Source organism: Balaenoptera ricei, chromosome 20, assembly GCF_028023285.1.
Source record: "Balaenoptera ricei isolate mBalRic1 chromosome 20, mBalRic1.hap2, whole genome shotgun sequence".
Lineage (NCBI taxonomy): Eukaryota > Metazoa > Chordata > Mammalia > Artiodactyla > Balaenopteridae > Balaenoptera > Balaenoptera ricei.
This window is the reverse complement of record NC_082658.1, coordinates 58504041-58522271: the sequence shown is the minus strand read 5'-3', so window position 1 is coordinate 58522271 and position 18231 is coordinate 58504041. Positions and strand designations below refer to the sequence as shown.

Here is an 18231-nt window from a genome sequence, read left to right as displayed (position 1 = left end):
AAAGAAATCCTTAGAACTGGGTGTCAATCTCTTTTTGAGCATCTGCTGAGCTTCTGATTATCTCCAGAAGAAGCACATGGGAGGAAATGTCAAAATACATATACATTTGCCCATAACAATAGAACTCTAGAGCTGGAAGGAATTTCTGAGATCAACTAATCTAATCCCCTTAAATTACAGATGGATTGACTGATGTTCAGGGAGGGGAAGCGGGCTGGCTGTCTAAGGAGTTCTAATAACCAAGGCAGGGACAGTGGGGCTTTAGCGTGGGCCATGAGGAAAACACAAAGAAAAGAAAGAAAGAGTATTCCCCTCTTCTGTGTGGGGGGCCACTGAGCCAGCAGGATGTCCTAGTTCTTTGGGACACACGCTCCTCTAAGATTCTGTCTGTGGTCTTGTTAGATTGTAAGATCCATCTCTTTAAACATCTAAGCTGGCTGCTTCAATCTGCTCCGGTTTCCTTGTGAGGGGGGCAGATCATGCTATTGTGGTTTAAGGCAAGGACTCAGGAGTCAGACACACTGAGTTCGAATCTTGCCTCTACTACAAAGTGTTTGTGAAACTCGGCCAGGTTATTAAACTTTGGTGCCTTAAAAACATGTGTCACTGGGGTCCACCACACAGTATTTTCTTTGTACAAAGGAATTTAGATAAATCTGCTGCCTCAAAAACAACTGCAATTGTGAAAATGGCAAGGAATCCTTTAAGAAGAGCTCTTGCCTTAACCAACTAACCACAACATGAACATGGATCAATTTAGTCTGATTGCTTATTGGGAAGACAGACCTTTACTGCTGGAAGAGACCTCAGAGGCTTGGCTCTTTAACCATGCCAGGCTGTCTCCCATTAAATCCTTCAAATACGATCACATAGCCTGTTCTTCCAGTAAGGCATGGTTTATTATTTTAGAAGCCAGTTCCTTCCACCGTGGGTCAGTTCTAATTGTTTGAAAGGCCTTCCTAATATCGAGCTGAAGCTGGTTTTGCTTTCTTCGGGCAAATGATGTCTACAGGCTTTGTTCTTATCTGACCCACCACGCTCTTGTGAGGACAAGATGAGACAAGAGATATGAAAGTGCCCTGGAAAGCAGAAAGCTGATCCACTTTCAAGGTATTATTTCTTAAGATAATAAATATATGAAATGTAGCTTTCCTTTTTTTAGACAAACAAGTGGCAGATTAAAGAAAATATCAAAGGTGTTGTATCTTGATTTCAGCTATGTATAGACTGGCTATCCCAGACGTGTGGTCTGGCTAATCTCAGAGTTGGTGAAATCACTTGATTTGTATTCATTTCCTATTGCTACCACACAATAAGGGCTTAAAAAAACACCCACTTATTATCTCACTTCTGTATGTCAGAAGTCCAGGTGGCTCCTCTACTGAGGGTCTCACAGGGCCAAAATCAAGGTACCAGTTGGCTGGACCCTTATCTGGACACTCTGGGGAAGAACCTGCTTCCAAGCTCATTTGAATTCTTGGCCAAATTAAGTTCTACCAGTTGTAGTACTGAGGTCCTAGGCGCATGCTGAGGCTGGGGGATCTCTCAGCTCCTAGAGGCCACTGTACGATCCTTGCACAGGGCTCCCTCCATCTTCAAAATCAGCAATGGCATGAAAAGTTCTCCTCATGCTTCAAGCCTCTCTGACCTTCCCTCTGCCCTCAGCCAGGAGAAGGCTCTACTTTTAAGGTCTCATATAACTATATTGGTTCACCTGAATAATTTCCTTTTTGCCGTAAAGCAAAATATAATCATGAGAATGATATCATCCTATTTATAGTTTTCACCCACGCTCAAAGAAGAGGAGATGATACAAGGGAAAATGTCGCTGGGGATCATTCCTAGAATTCCACCTACCACATGGTTCAATAATCATAACTGAGGAATGAACGTGGATGCAACAATATCTACCTGGAGGGAGGCCTCTAGTGGCATCACCAGGACACAGCCTCCTGATGTTCAATATATTCATAGATAACTTGAATTAAGAAATAATTGATTAGATAGACGGTAAACCAAAATTCTAAATAATTTTGGCAATTGAAAATGATGTGGTAGACCCAACAAAGTGAAATTTAAGGAGAACAAATGCAAATTAGTCTTCCAAGCACTTGCATGTACATGGAATGGGGGCAATGTGGTTAGATGGCAGGTCGCAGGAAAAAGACCCAGGGATTGTGATAGGTTCCCAACTCAACATAGGAAACAGCACTAATAGAAGAATGTCCTTAGCAACAACCTAAAACAAATCTGTCCATCTTATAATATTTTAATATTTAAAATTTGAAAATTGTTTGTCCTCAGCATAAATAGCTCCAATTCTAAGATCTATTCCTTATGCCATGTGGTTATGAGGTCCTTCATCACCTAGTGCTCATCTTCATTTGCCTACGCTAGTTGCTAAATGTCTTTCTCAAACCGTGACAGGAAGAGCTGAGAGCAATGACTGACATATGATCTACCAAAAATAACACACACTTAGTAACTAAACTTGAATAGCTTAATTATGCTTCATATTATGTGTATGGTTCAAATATAACTAGAAATTCTAGAAGTGACTTAGAAAAAGGAGAATCAAGAGCATAATTCTTAGAATTTTTAACATGGGGCAGTAGATGGGAAGAACAGGAGACAAATTTACAAAAACCAATTTTCTCCTATATGTAAATGAAAAGAAAGTTAAAGATATAATGAAATTAAGCAAAGGTTCCTTAGTTACAACACCAAAAGCACAGTCCATAAAAGAAAAATCTGACAAACTGGACCTCATCAACATTAAAAACTTTTGCACTTCAAAAGATACCATGAAGAAAATGAAAAGATAAACATCAGGCTGGGATAAAATATTTGCAAACATATATGCAATATGTCTGGAATACACAAAGAAGTCTTAGAACTCAAAAAAGAGTACAAACAGATCAATCAAAAAATAGATAAAAGATATGAACAGAAATGATGCCAAAGAAGATATATAAATGGCAAACAAGCACATGAAAATATGCTCAATAACATTATTACAGAAATGCAAATTAAAACTCAAATGAGATGCTACTTCACATCCACTAGAATGGCTACAATAAATAAAAATAAGACAGATAATAATAAACGTCAAGGATGTGGAGAAATGGGAAGCCTCATACGTTGCTGGTGGGGATATAAGACGATCCAGCCACTTTGGAAAATAATTTGGCAGTTTATCAAAAAGTTAAACATAAAACTGCTGTACTACCCAGCAATTCCTCTCCTAGGTATACACCCAAGAGAAATGAAAACGTACATCCACGCAAAGACTTGCAAGCAAATGTTCACAGCAGCATTGTTTATAATAGCCCCAAACTGAAAATTACCTAAGATGACTAGATAGACAAAATGTGTCATATCTGTAAAATTGAATATTATTCAGAAATAATAAGTAACAAACTACTGACACATGTTCTATCATGGATGAACCCCAAAACATTATGCAAAATGAAACAAGTCAGACACAAGAGACCACATGTTGTATTGTTCCATTTATAAGAAATGTCCGGAATAGGCAAGTTTATAGAGACAGAAAGTAGATTAGTGGTTGACCAGGGCTGGGGCTGGGAGTGAGGATCAACTACAAATGGGCATGAGGGATCTTACTGAGGGGCATAAAAATGTTGCAAAATTGATTTATGGTGATGGTTACACTACTTGATAAAGTTACTAACAATCATTGAATTGTACACTTGGAATGGGTGAAATTTTTGACATAAAATAAAGCTCAATAAAGTTGTTTTAAAATATATACACATAGGGACTTCCCTGGCAGTCCAGTGGTTAAGACTCCGTGCTTCCACTGCAGGAGGCACAGGTTCAATCACTGGTCAGGTAACTAAGACCCCGCACGCTGTATGGCACGGCCAAAAAAACCCCCACGAAAAACAAAACAAAAAAATATATATATAAAATGAAGAAACAATCTTATATAGGAACAAAAAAATTAAAAACTACATAGAGATAACAATAAGAAACACTCAAAACCTATATGAAGATACTTATAAACTTTTCTGAGAAACACGATTGAAGGTATGAACAAAGAAAAACAAATCACATATTATAAAGATGGCCTAGCCATTCTTTCAAAATTAATTTGAAGGTTTTAAGGCTCACCAATCAAAACCCTAATAATTTATATTTTAGAACTTGACAAAATGATGAAAGCTCATTTGAAAGAAGAAACAGAAGAACTTAAAAAAAAATAAGGAAAGGAAAATGAAAATGGATGATACAGACCTTCACTATAAAAATATTACCACTCACAATAAAGCTACAATCCTTAAAGAGCATTGCATATAGATGGATTAATATACTGAGGAAACAGAATAAGAATAGATACTTTGAAGCAGTTTGATAGACTCAAAACTGAATATGGTTGAGCAAACATCACAAACCAGTGAGGGAAAGGACCCATAACTCATGTGCTGGGCCTACTGACTACTTAGAAACAACAACAACAAAAAATTTAATTATATACTCCCTAACATAGTTTCTATGGGTTTTCCTTTCCCAGGACTCCACACTTTGGGAAGCCATCTCTCCTCTACACGGAGTATTCCCATGGGGCTGTCAATCAAAATATTTCCCACCTTCCCAGAAGCCACCTGCCAATGCAGGGGACACAGGTTTGAGCCCTGGTCTGGGAAGATCCAACATGCCATGGAGCAACTAAGCCCGTGTGCCACAACTACTGAGCCTGCGCTCTAGAGCCCATGAGCCACAACTACTGAGCCTGTGAGCCACAACTACTGAAGTTCGCGTACCTAGAGCCCGTGCTCCGCAACAAGAGAAGCCACTGCAATGAGAAGCCCATGCACAAGGAAGAGTAGCCCCCGCTCGCCGCAACTAGAGAAAGCCCTCACACAGCAACGAAGACCCAACGCAGCCAAAAATAAATAAGTAAAATTAATTTATTAAAAAAAAAAAAACTGTCCCACAAGGGGTGGGCACAAGGCTCGGCCTGAGCAAAATACCCCATCTCACTGTTCGCAGTGACTGGCTCAGAGACGGGCACATGATCCAAACAGGACCAATCAGGGTCCCTTTAAGGAATCTGACATATGGTGCTGGGAAAGAGAGGGTCTCTCTTCCTCCTGGATCAGGTGTGGGCCATCTTTCCAGCCAAAGAAAAATAATGCAAGAAAGAAATCAGCTCTCAGAAGACAGCAAAGCCCTGATAGCTGCCTGGTCAGGCCCGAAAGCTGGTTTCACTGCAGCAAGCTGGACTCCTTCCCCAGAAGTCTGAGTTAACAAGTCCTCTTTCTGTTTAAGTTAGTTTGAGTTAGTTCAAGTTAAGTTAGGCTTCTATCACTTGTAACCAAAAATGTGGGGGTTTTTTTTTTTGTTTTTTTTTTACAAAAATGTTTTGATGAAAACATTCGCTTTACTCAGTAGTCAAAAAGTTTACCAAAGAATTAAAAAAGGTTAAAGGAAAAAGTAAAATAACATAAACTATAATAAAATACAGGTGAATATTAAACTGATCTTAAAATGGGCAGGAACTTGCTAAGTGTAAAAGTAATAAAATGGGCAATGATAATAACAAATTCACAGGAGAAGGAAATCTAACAGCCAATAAACACATAAAATGCTCAAGCCTGTGAGTAATTAAGAACATCAAGATCCAAATGAGATACCATTTTGACTTATAAAGTTAATAATATTTTAAACAATAATACTTAATGCTGGTAAGGATATTGTGAGATGACCACCTCATAAACTGCTAGTGACAGTGGGAACAATACCTTTTTTAAGAATAACTTGAGGGCTTCCCTGGTGGCGCACTGGTTAAGAATCTGCCTGCCAATGCAGGTGACAAGGGTTCGAGCCCTGGTCCGGGAAGATCCCACATGCCGCGGAGCAACTAAGCCCATGTGCCACAACTACTGAGCCTGCGCTCTAGAGCCTGCGAGCCACAACTACCGAGCCCACGTGCCACAACTACTGAGCCCGCACGCCTAGAGCCCGTACTCCGCAACAAGAGAAGCCATGCAATGAGAAACCCGCACAGCGCAACAAAGAGTAGCCCCCACTCGCCGCAAACAGAGAAAGCCCGCATGCAGCAACGAAGACCCAACGCAGCCAAAAATAAAAAAATAAAATTAAAAAAAAAAAAAAAGAATAACTTGAAAGTATGTATCATCTAATTGTCCTGCTTCTTGGAATCCCTCCTGGGGAAATAATGAGAAATATAGTAAAAATTTATATATAAGTGAGTTCACAGCAGCTTTATTTTTAGCAGTAAGAGCTTAGATACAACTTAAATGGCCCATAATGTGGTTATGTTACATAAACTATGGGATACTTGTAAATAGAAGATAATCCAGCTATAAGAGGCGTTTAGAAGAACATTTAGAGAGTATACACATGATATATTGTTACATGAAAAAGTCTATGATATTTTATATACAGCATATGGCTGCAATTTCATTTTTTCAAAATCTACATGAGAAGGAAACAGACTGAATATTAACAACGGTTATTCCTGGTAACTTTTATTTTCTTTGTTTACAGATTACTAAGTTTTTCAATAAAAACTTAAAAAGAATTGCTGGATCATATGGTAGTCCTATTTTTAATTCTCTGAGGAACCTCCATCCTGTTTTCCATAGTGGCTGCACCAATTTACATTCCCACCAACAGTGAAGTAGGGTTCCCTTTTCTCCACATCCTCACCAACATTTATTATTTGTTGTCTTTTTATGATAGTTATTCCAACAGGTGTGAAGTGATTTCTCATTGTGGTTTTGATTTGCATTTCCCTAATGATCAGTGATGTTGAGAATCTTTTCATGTGCCTGTTGGCCATGTGTATGTCTTCTTTGGAAAAATGTCTGTTCAGGTCTCCTGCACATTTTAAAATCAGATTGTTTTTTTGATGGAATTGTATGAGCTCTTTTATATATTTTGGATATTAACCCCTTCTCAGACATATCATTTGCAAATATCTTCTCCCATTCAGCAGGTTGTCTTTTTGTTTTGTTAATGGTTTCCTTCACCGTGCAAAAGCTTTTAAAAGAATGAAATTTTGCCATTTGCAACAATATGGATGGTCTTGGAGGGTATTACGCTTAGTGAAGTCAAACTGAGAAAGACAAATACTGTATGTTTTCACTTATATGTGGAATCCAGAAAATAAAATGAATGAATACAACAAAACAGACTCACAGATACAGAGAACAAACCAGTGGTTACCACTGGGGAGAGGACTGGAGAGAGGGATAAGATAGGGGAAGGGGATTTAAAAAGTATGAACTCTTAGGCATAAAATAAATAAGATACAAGGATGTAATGTACAGCACAGGAAATACAACCAATATTTTATAATAACTTTAAATGGAGTATAATCTATAAAAACATTGAATCACTATCCTGTATACCCGAAACTAATATAGCACTGTAGGTCAACTATATTTCAATAAAAAAAACTTAAAAAGAAAGTGTATGACTTTGCAAGTTGTGTCCTACCCAGCAAATCACCCTCAAAGACTCTTGCATCAATTATATCTCACCCACTTGCAGTAGTGCCTGAGAAATTAAGAGGTACTCAAAATTGATAAGCTGTTGATTAAAACAGTACTTCAGTATGGGGCTGAAAGGGGTGTTTGTATGCAAACATGAGGGAAGGGGGGTAAAGGGGGAGGAGACCATCCACAGGTTAAGAAACAACTTAGGAGAATGGCTTTTGTTCAGCCTGAAAAAGTATCTCCATTTAGTCCTTCAACTTAACAGTATGCCAAAGTCCTGTGACAATGGCTGAGCCATTGTACCTACTTATACATTCAGGTCCCATCCAGGCAGTGGGAAATTCCAAAGAAAAAGGCATAATCAGTCGGACGTACTGTAATGCGGTTGTGCTTTTAATGAATGTGCAGAGGTTGTACGGATAAATTGTCCATTTGATTAATTCCTCTGGCAGGAGAGAATTAAACGTACTAAGCTACACACCAGCAAAAGCCGAATGCTCTTTAAAATGTGATTTTCTGTGTTGAGGTCAATTTCTTTCTGGGCAAAACATTTCTTGAGATAATAATGGAAGTCAATGAGAAAATGGAATTCACCATATAAATATTCACTATGTACTACTTTGTCAGAAAAGTATCTCATGTGCAAAACAAGGTCAAGGTCTGCATAGTATTTGCCATTCTTTGCAGCAAATCTTTCTTGCAAGTTCCTATTTGCATCCTTTCATATGAGAGATGATAAGTGCCTATTTTAGAAATAATTCACTGTCAAAACTTTACCCTTTTCCTCTATGAGGTATTTGGCATTAGAGTACTAGAGACCTCTAAATCCAAAAGAGGTAATTATCTTCTTCAACTCCTGGGAAGGTATGAAGACCCAGGGAAAAGACAGTGCTGTATTTTTTATCTCTTGGAATGATAATGTCTGGTGTGCCTGTGGGTAGGAAGGAAATATTTTGAATGGTCTGGGAAGCTGGGCACACTACTCCGAATCTCAGAAGTCATTTCCCTGCTTTTACACAAGTATTTCGTGAATGCCTATTATTTGCTGGAAACGGTGCTGGGTCCTGGGGCAGAGCAGTGAGCAAATCAAAGTCAATGTTTTCGTGGAACACACAGTCACAGTGAGAGACAGACATTAACCAAGTTGCTCAAATATATAATGGCTTCATTATTCTGTTTCGAGCGATATAAATTCCAAAACTATTAGCTCCAAGTCCAAGGCAGGCAGAAAAACTCACTGCCAAAGAGAACACTCTTCCCAAAGCCCTTCCTGTTTAGGACAGCTGTGCTGCTGAGAATCATCGTAAAGACAAAGAGCACATGAGAGGGCCCCCTGTGAATGAAGCTTGAGGTGGGAAAACTTTTCCCTGAACCCACAGTGAAAGGAGCCCCTCCAACTGATCATGACCCAGGAAAGCCCGGGTAAAAGCCCGAGATGCCCAAAGCCCCAGAGGTGCTGCAGCCTTTACTGTTCCAGCTGCAGAGGGACCTGCATCCCTCTGAACCTACGCTGTCTGCCTTTCGTCCTCAGCTGGGGCAGCGAGCAGGGTGGTGCCCAGCTAGAGCAGGAGACAGCGTAGCGGCTGCTGCTGCTTCTTTGGGAGCCAAGGCACAGGCGGAGTCCTACGTGGATCCCTCCTCTGAACCGACCTCCCCTTCCTGATTCTGTCATTCTTACAATAATCAACCACCCTTCATTCATCGATGCATAATAATTCAACATCTACTAGGTACTGGTGATAATAGCAACAAACAAGACAGACAAAGGCCCCTGAGAGCAAAAAAGTCTACATTTCAAAGGGGACTGCCACCAATAAGCAAGAAGGCAAGTTCATTTCAGAATGTGGGAAATGTTAGGAAGAGGATAAACAGAGGGATCCATAGGGTTATTGCTGTGTGTGTGGTTTATGTTTGTGAATTTTTTTCTACATGTCCTATTTCCCTCAATAGAAGTGGAGTTTAACTTTTAGTCATCTTCGTATTCCCAGTGACTAGTTCAGGGTCTGGCATGAATTCATTTATAATGAATATGAATGACAGAGAGTATGGTAAAAGAAATTGTAAGCTCCTGAATGGTAGGGACCTTGCTCTCATCTTTGTATTCCCAAAGTGAGAGGTGCTAAATACATGTGCCAGTTGATTGATAAGAAAATAGCCATAGGAATTATTTACTGAGCACTTATTACACCCTGAACTCCTTAACAAGCATTCCTGTTTTTTATCCTTACAAAATTCACTTCAAGTGGGAGTTACTACCTCCATTTCATGGATGAATAAACCGAGAATCATGTCAAGGTTTTCATGGTCAAACAGCTGGTATGTGTCACAGCTGGAATGAGAATCCAGGTGTGTAGGACTGCCTAGTCATTCCTCAAAAAGTCATGGCTCATCGATTTGCTCTGGGGTTTGCTCTGATACGGGCTCCGCCCTACACCCTTTCAGTTCTATTTTACCTCTGTTGGGTTATGTCTGGCCCTCCCCCTGCAGCTCTGTGGACAAATAGCAAGTGACACTGGGTGGTCATTGGATGGTGTGAGCCAAACAGCAGGAGGGTTCTCTGTCAGTGGCTGACTCCAGTGCTCACCTGTCTGTCAAAGGCGTGATCACCAGGCGAGGTGTATTTCCCAGGTACTCATAGGAGTACAGAAACTGGGCATCACAGATGTTGGCAAAGCAGTGTTTGGCCTCGTCATCCCAGCGATGCCGCAGCTGGGACAGCCAGAGGAAAGCCTGGGCGTTGTCCACCTAGAGAGAGCATGGCAGAGGAGGTGGGTGAATCACAGGGTGCAATAGGCAGCAGGCGGCCCCGCGGCCACAGGATTCACAGGGCTCTGGATGACCTGGGTGTTGGGTGTTGTGTACCGGTCAGGAGAGCAGTATGCTGCCCACCACAGCACAGGAAGCATGAGCCGCTCAGATGACGCTGTTTTGCTCGGGTTTTAAAGGTACGAGCAGCCACCATGATCCTCTCCCAGTTCCCTGGCTGGTGCAGAGTTTGGAGCCCCTGTGTTTTAGCCATATGTGAGCTTCTCCCTAACCTCAATATTCACGGTGTAGGTGCCCAGAAGAGCGACACTCCTGAGAGTCTGGAACTCACCTTCTGAGCGATCATCTTGGCCACCACGTCCCGGGCATGGACATCGATGGTGCATATGGTCATGACCTTCTGCCGGTCCCCGCTGGAGAGCTGGCCGATCAGCATGGTGATGAGGGTTTTGAGCTGGGCCACTTGTTTCTTGTAATAGTCCTTCATGGCATTCTCGTAGCCTTCCTCCAGCCTGGCAAATGCCATGCCCACCTCTGTGGTCCACCAGATCTGAGTGCAGGTCAGGGCCACCTGGGGCACCAAGAGTCACTTAGTAAAGCCATTACCAGGACTGTCTCCCAAACCAGCCCAGTCCCCACACAGCACGGGCTGAGAATGTCATTCTGTGGGGGACGGACACCCCTTCCCTCCCTCTTCCACCAGCACTGTCTCTTTGAGCACATGCCTCTAAGGGCTTGGAGGTGTGAAGTGGGCACAACACAAGTGGGGAAAGTGCTTTCTGCTCTTGGAAAATGTATCATTTGGTTGAGAACAACCAAAGGCTCATGCTGGTCAATGCCAGTGGCTTTTAGAAATTGGTACACTGATCTTTCTGCTTTTGCTTCACAGGCCACAGCGTCTTTCCTGTGCTTGGGAGGATAACAAAGTGTTGACTGAACACCTCAACGATACTCAGTCTTTGCTCTGTTCTTCTGGAACCTCTCATGGTTGGAGTATTCTAGTTTAGTGAGCCATTGCTGATCACGTGTGGCATATTTTTTCTTGCCCGTAATACTTTCACTACATTTTTTTGTATCTCTTTAAAACTATAACTTTGAAAGGCCTACTCTTGAAGGTCAGGGCGAATTCCACTGAAATTCAACGTGGTCAATATGATTTGTAGTCTTCAGAGATTCAAAATAAATAAATGGAAAAAAGCGATTTAAGTGCACATTTCTTTGCTGAGAAACTTAATAAGGAAAACGCATAATTTTGATTATCCATGGTGGAGATGCGGTACCACTTGGTTCGGGAGACACTGCTCTAGATGATGTCTGTCACAATAGCAGGAGGCAACACATTTTCCTGCCACAAAATGCTGATTCAAGTAAACAAGGAATCCTGGTGGGAATTATTCCCTTTGTGAAGTAGAGAATCCTGTTGTAGTAACGAGTACCATTCCCTAATTTATTAGTTTTTGCCTTTGGATTTAGACATATTGGTTTTTGTTAAAGAAGTTCCTCCTGCAGTGTGATCTTGTTGGGATGGTTTGAACGTGATGTGCCAATTATACTGTTAAAACAATACCTCTTCGTTCTGCAGCCCTGGCTTATTTTTCTTCTCTGTCTACACTCGCTGTCAACATTTTCCCATCTTTTTGTCACTTCTCAACCTCCTGCAGTGTGGTCTCTTCTCTACCACTCCACTGAAATGGCCTCACCAAGTCCATGGACGTACATTAGCCTCTTTATTTTGCTTGATCTCTTAGACGTGTGTGGTGTGACTGACCTCTTACCCGCTTATCAACACTCCCTCTTTTGGTTTCCATGACTACCATTCCTTGGTGTTCCTTCCATCAGAAAAGGTTGTTTCTCATTCTGCTCTACTGGCTTCTCCTTGCCTACTCAGTCTTTGAATGATGCTCAAGGGTTTGTTCTGCACCCTCATCTCAGTCTGCATATTTTCCAAGGGCAATCTTATCTACTCCTCGGCCTTCAATTACCACCAAATATCTGTAACCCCAAATAAACCAAACCAACACTAGTACTAGCCATTAACAGGGGAGGGAGGAGTGGTGGATTGCAGCCAGAGTCATTAAAAATAGCCTCATTAACTCTCCTCTTTCTCTTGTTACCCTCCTGAGAGCCCGGTGAAGGATTTAGATATATCCTGGAATCAGATGAGACTCCCAAACGTGGTCCACAAGTGCTGTCTTCTAGTTTCCTCTCCAGAACCCACCTGCCACCTCTTGCTCCCTCTTCCCCTAACTCCTGCTTCCACCACACTCAGGCCTCAAACACATTACACTCTCCCTTGCTTCTGAGCCTTCGCCTGTACTCTTACCCACGCTTCGTTGCTCTTTCTCTCCATCTTTCACGTGTTTCAAACCTCAGCTTAGGCATCATATCCTCAGGAGGGTGATCCCCAGACCCCACTAACCAGCTACAGGCTCCCAGAGGACCCTGAGCCTCCTTTATTGTCACACCAGGTCCCACATGTAGGTGACTGACTTCCACGCCAGTCTGTAAGCCCTAGCAGGGCAGGGTTACATTGTCATGCCTCTGGCTGGTGTCTCCTGCACTCAGCAAACAGCTTGGCACATACAAAGTGGGCTGGCTCAGTGAGCTGAACTGTTTACGTTTTCTCCCTACTGTAGCCAATGGAGTAAAAATGGACGACCCTTAATTCTCCAAGGTAGGGGTTGGATTGCGTCACGGCTGACAGTTCCCCTGGTCCCTCCTGCTGACCCCTTCCAGACCAGCCTCTCCTGACCCTGAAGCATGAGTGAGTCTGGCAGCCCCAGGAGGCTGATGGAGGTCATTGAGGAAGAGAGCAAGCAGAGGGTGGGGGCCCACAGAGGTCCCGCTTCGGAGAATACCTGAGCTGGATAGTCAAAGAGCCACTGCTCCCTCGGCTTCTCTTCATAGGCAGTTATGCCTTCTGTCATCTCGTGCCTCACGGTGGCCTTCATGTGAGCAAGCACATGGTTCAGCCATATTTCTACCTGGAAGAAGAACTCGGGGTTAGACGCTGGGTTCCTAAGATGTGCTCAGTGATACGCTTCACTCAGCCTGAGGGAGTGAAGAAAATGAGCCCAGGCACGACGGACAACCCCAAACAGCCGCCAGAAGGCACAGGGAGCCAGTTCGTTTGTGTAACGCAGGATGGGGCTCAAGTAACAACAGGGGGGATACGCCCACGTGAGCCCACCGGGCGGAGGAGTAGGTTCAGGGGATGTGGGGCTGCCGCCCAGAGTTCTCATGAGGAAATCTTAATCTGAGTTGAGCTGGGTGTAAATAAGTCAGTGGATTCTCGTGACCTTGTCCACACTGAGTATGGAGCCAAAGGCCAGGATTATATTTTCCAACTAAATGCTTTCTGGGTCTACAAAAAGAACAGCCAAGGTTTGAGTCAAACCCCAAGGTCCCTTTCATAAAACTGAGAATGTGTGACTATTTTCAAGTACGAGAATTGCTTTCCAAGATACACGTGGATGAAAGTGGAACTCTGAAAAGATCTTTTCTCCAGGTGTTACTCTGGACTGGATTAGAACCCCAGGGACAATGCTTTGTTGGATCATTTAGGATAGTGAACAAAGTAGCGCTTATCCTTTAGCGGTGATGGTGAAAGATGGAAGGAGGTTTAAGGAGAGAATGGTCTCATGTTTTGTGTTTCTTGAATTGTACCTGGGAGATTTGGAGGTGGTAGTTTCTGGAGAAGGGCGGTGGTGGGCTCTCCACAGGGTAGAGCTGTGAGAGGTGTATTGTACAGAGAAGTGATCGCTCAGGAATATGGTTGATTTCAGAGGGCGTTTTCTCCTGGGGAAGGTGTCAGTGTCCTACATTCCCCTGTGGGGTGCTCCAGGGCTTGTCATGCTAAAGTCTCCTGGTGCTGCTAATCGTTTTAAAATCCTTCTCTCTTTGACTCAGGTAATTGTTTATGTGCATTTTATTCCTCTCTGCACAAGTCTTTGGTTAAGGAAGATATATGGATACTGACATGTGTCCTTCCCAGAGAGAGGAAAGCGGACACTGGAAGCTGCTCCAACATTGGTTCAAGTCAAGGGAACTGGCAGTCCCAGGGCACAGACAGCAGTTCCGGCCCAAGGTTACAAAGGCTGATGCCTGAATGCAGACACTTGAGAGAGGAAGGCATACGTTACCTGCCCACTGCAGTCACAGGGCTCGCTGAAGGCCACATACTCTTCTTCCTTGCTGTACATGCCAAGACTGATCTTGGTAGGTTTCTCACTGGTGTCCAGCTGGAACTGCATCTTGGCCATATTGTCAAAGAGTTTGGAAAGGTGGCGTTGAACCTATGAAGGAAACCATGCCAACAGAGTGGAGAGCATGTCCGGGAAGTTACTTATTAGTATTGTTTAGAGGGCTACCATGCGACAACCACTAGAGTGTTGGTTACAGAACATTTAGAAGGAAGCTAGGGAATGATGGGGATGTGAGAATGGGAGCCAGCTGGATTGGATAAAAGGAACATAGATCTGGTGGGCATCACGCATTAGCTACAAACGGATGAAGCCAAAAAAGTCTGATTAATTTCTGCTTGATCTACTGTAGATGGGAACAGATTGGAACAAAAAGTGACAGTTAATTCATAAGCCTTCTTCCTAAGAAAATACTACTGTGCTGCAAGGGATAGGCACAGGATACTCTGCAGAAGACTGCTAACATGCCCAAATCTGGAGGGTCAAGGGCAGTGGTGACAGTGGCCTGTGGAAGAAGTCACTCAGTTGTAGGAACCACTCTGGTGCAGCAGACCATCCTCGGGAGGGTCCAGAGCAGGGCCAGCATGCTCACACCAAGCAGAGAGCCTGGTTGTACTGGAGCTTCTTCCTAGCACAGCATCTCATGATACAGAGGCTTTTCACAGTGATGCCTTGGGCAGTAATTCTAGGAAGGATGCTAGACAGAGCCACATTGTGGTCCTGAGGTGAGAGGAACAGCAGGTGAAGAAGAAACAACAAACAGAAAGCTGCCCCCGGTAGAGTTTTTTGAAATACAAGGGCCTACTGGTACCCTGAGTTGTAACCCTTACATTTACAGCAATGAGCTCTCTAAGCTTATGAGATGAGAGGAAAAATTCTAAGAGTATTGAAGTAAACTGTGAAGGTACTGGACGAGATCCCACCTACGGTGACTTGGGACAAATATCGTGATGGGATGGACTTTTCTTTATCCAAGAACAAGTAGTGGATTAAAGCAACAACCACAACTAAGATGAGATCCGTGAAATTATCCCACAACTTAAAAGAAGGAGAAAGCTGGACTCAAGAGATACAGTAAGAGTGTATATATTAGAAGCTTTAATAAAGGAAACAGAAGTAGTGATGAAAAGTATCACCTTGTTTTGTTTTCAATTAAATGAAAGAAACATGAACTCTGTAAAATATGAGGTGGAAGATAAGAAGAATTGGTAGAGGTAGAAAAATAAACAAACAAAGGACACAGCACAGTTTATAACAATGTTAGCAATACATAAGGACCAAATAAACACACACAAGTTAAATATGGTGGATAAACTTGAGAAACTATGGAAGAATGCCAAGGAAGAGGACTAAGAGAGAAACATGTGTATGAATATATGCAAATATGTATGAATATATGAAGATGATAATCTCAACTTATGGAAATAAGATGAATCTGAGAGAAAGAATTATCCACAAAACTGGAATAGAAATATTATGTGAAAGCATCCTGAAAGAAAACTTTTCCAAGATAGTGAAAGCCCCAGTTTTCAGAGAGGAAAAAAACCTCATCATGTGTTAGAAAAATTAACAAGTATCCAAACATACAGAAATTTTCAAAAATTAAAATTTAATTTAAATTTTGATCTCTACAGAGATCCAAATGGAAAGAAATTGGGCTACCTACAAAGGCTAGGTAGGCCAGAGATGACTTCTTTGTAACAGGAAACAGCAGAGCTATGTCTTCAGGGATTTGAATGGAAATTTCTGTGACCCACGACTTACAAATCCAACCATTCAATCACTCAGGTGTGAAAACTACAGAGTCACAGATACAGGAGGAATTGGGAATTATTCTGGCATGCTTCATCTTTTGGGGCAGGGCATAGGGAAGGGCTACTTAAAGATTTACTCAAACCATGTGAAAAATAAATAAAAATAAATATTTAAGAGTGATATACCATGTATAAAAGGTATAAAAGATCTGGCAATGATCTTTAAACCCTCCTATATAAGGATTAATGAAAATACAGTTATGAAACAGAATGCCAATGTAATAAATATTTCAACTCCACCATGTCTGGGCTACTTTGGAAACACTTCAACTAGAAAAAAAGAAGGGCTTTAACGATCAGTGATAACCTCTTTTTAGTACCTGTTTCTTACCAACAAACCAAAAACATCATTTCAATAAGAAAGCTAATGACAAAGAGAAAACTTAGGCATGGGTGTCATCTTTTGGCTCTGTTGGAGAAGCTCTCATCCATTGCTGGTGCTGATGCAAGACAATGTAACTCCTTTGTGGGGAAATATGGCAGGATCTAATAAGACCACATATGCATTCACCCTTTGACCCAGCAACATCACTTCTAGGGATTTACCTGATAGACCTCCAACAAGACAAAGCCTAAAATTATTTGTGATTGCAAAATAGTATAGACAACGTATGGCCAAACTATGGTATATTAGTCCATGGAGTATGAAACAGATACAAAAAAAATGAGAGAGAGAACTTTGAATTGATATGGAGTGACATGGAATGATTTCAAGGATATATAAAGATGAAAAAAAAAGCAAACTGCAAATAAGTATATAGAGCATGCTACCAGTTGTGTAAGAAAGGAGGGAAAATAAGAAAATGCACATGTACAAATGTAAATGCACATCTGCTTATTTTTGCAAAGATAAACATAGGAAAGATAAACCAGAAACTAGTGGAATTGGTTACCTACAGTGGGAGGAGGGGAGGTAGTGATGACCTGGAAGGAATGACACGTCTCACATATCTTTGTGCATAGCTTCTTAGAATTCTATGTATTCAAACAATTAAACCAACAAGGATGGGAAACCCCCAAAACAGAAAGCAAAAAGGAAGGAATGAACCCAACTATACTTCAAATGAGTAACAAAGTCACACTGAAGGTGGAAAAGAACTCATAAGTAACTCCTGATCACAGTTTTGACTTTATATCCTCAGTCTAAAGGAAAATAAGAGAACTACAAACAAGTCTTGAGCTCTTCTCTGGGTGAGAACAGAGGGAAGCTAAAAGATAATACAGTACAGACATCATCCTTCCTTCCTGTCCATCATTTTGAGACTCAGACTCTCTGTTCTCTAGCAGTGGTTCTCAAAGTGTGGTCCTCAGACCAGCAGCAACACTTGGGAAGAAATCCTTGGAAATGCAAATTCTCCAGCCCCAGCCAGACCTACGAGTCAGAGACTCTGGGGATGGGGTCTAGGAATCTGTATTTTAATAAGCCTTCTGGGTGATTCTGATGCACTTTCAAGTTGGAGAACCACTGCCTACAGTTCAAAATGCCAACAGTGTATCCATTAGGATACACACACACACACACACACACACACACACACATATGTATGTATGTATATACTTTACTTCTTTTTTGTTTATTGACATATAGTTGACTTACAATATTGTATCAGTTTCAGATGTACAACATAGTGATTCCATATGTTTATGGATAATGTACCATACAAAGTTATTTTAATATTACTGACTATATTCCCTGTGTTGTACATTATACCCCTGTGACTTATTTATTCTGTAACTGGTATTTTGTACCTCTTCATCCTCTTCATCTATTTCACCCATCCCCCTACCCCCTCCCTCCTCTGGCAACCACTAGTTTGTCCCTTGTATCTGTGAGTCTGTTTTTATTTTGTTATATATTTGTTCATTTGTTTTGTTTTTTAGATTCCACATATACATAAAAACAGATGAATGGATAAAGAAGATGTGGTATACATCTACAATGTAATATTACTCAGCCAT

At 41.7% G+C, this 18231-nt stretch overlaps 1 protein-coding gene across 1 annotated transcript in view; it reads right to left on the bottom strand.

The window, feature by feature from the left end:
• The window catches only part of DNAH9 (dynein axonemal heavy chain 9), a 301984-nt gene that overhangs the window by 194892 nt on the left and 88861 nt on the right, over positions 1-18231 (bottom strand). The window contains exons 23-26 of the mRNA XM_059908564.1: positions 14399-14551; positions 13115-13240; positions 10588-10827; positions 10075-10235 (exon numbers count right to left, since the gene is read on the bottom strand). Coding sequence (XP_059764547.1) covers positions 10075-10235; positions 10588-10827; positions 13115-13240; positions 14399-14551 — 680 coding nt within the window. The remainder of the gene's footprint in view (positions 1-10074; positions 10236-10587; positions 10828-13114; positions 13241-14398; positions 14552-18231) is intronic.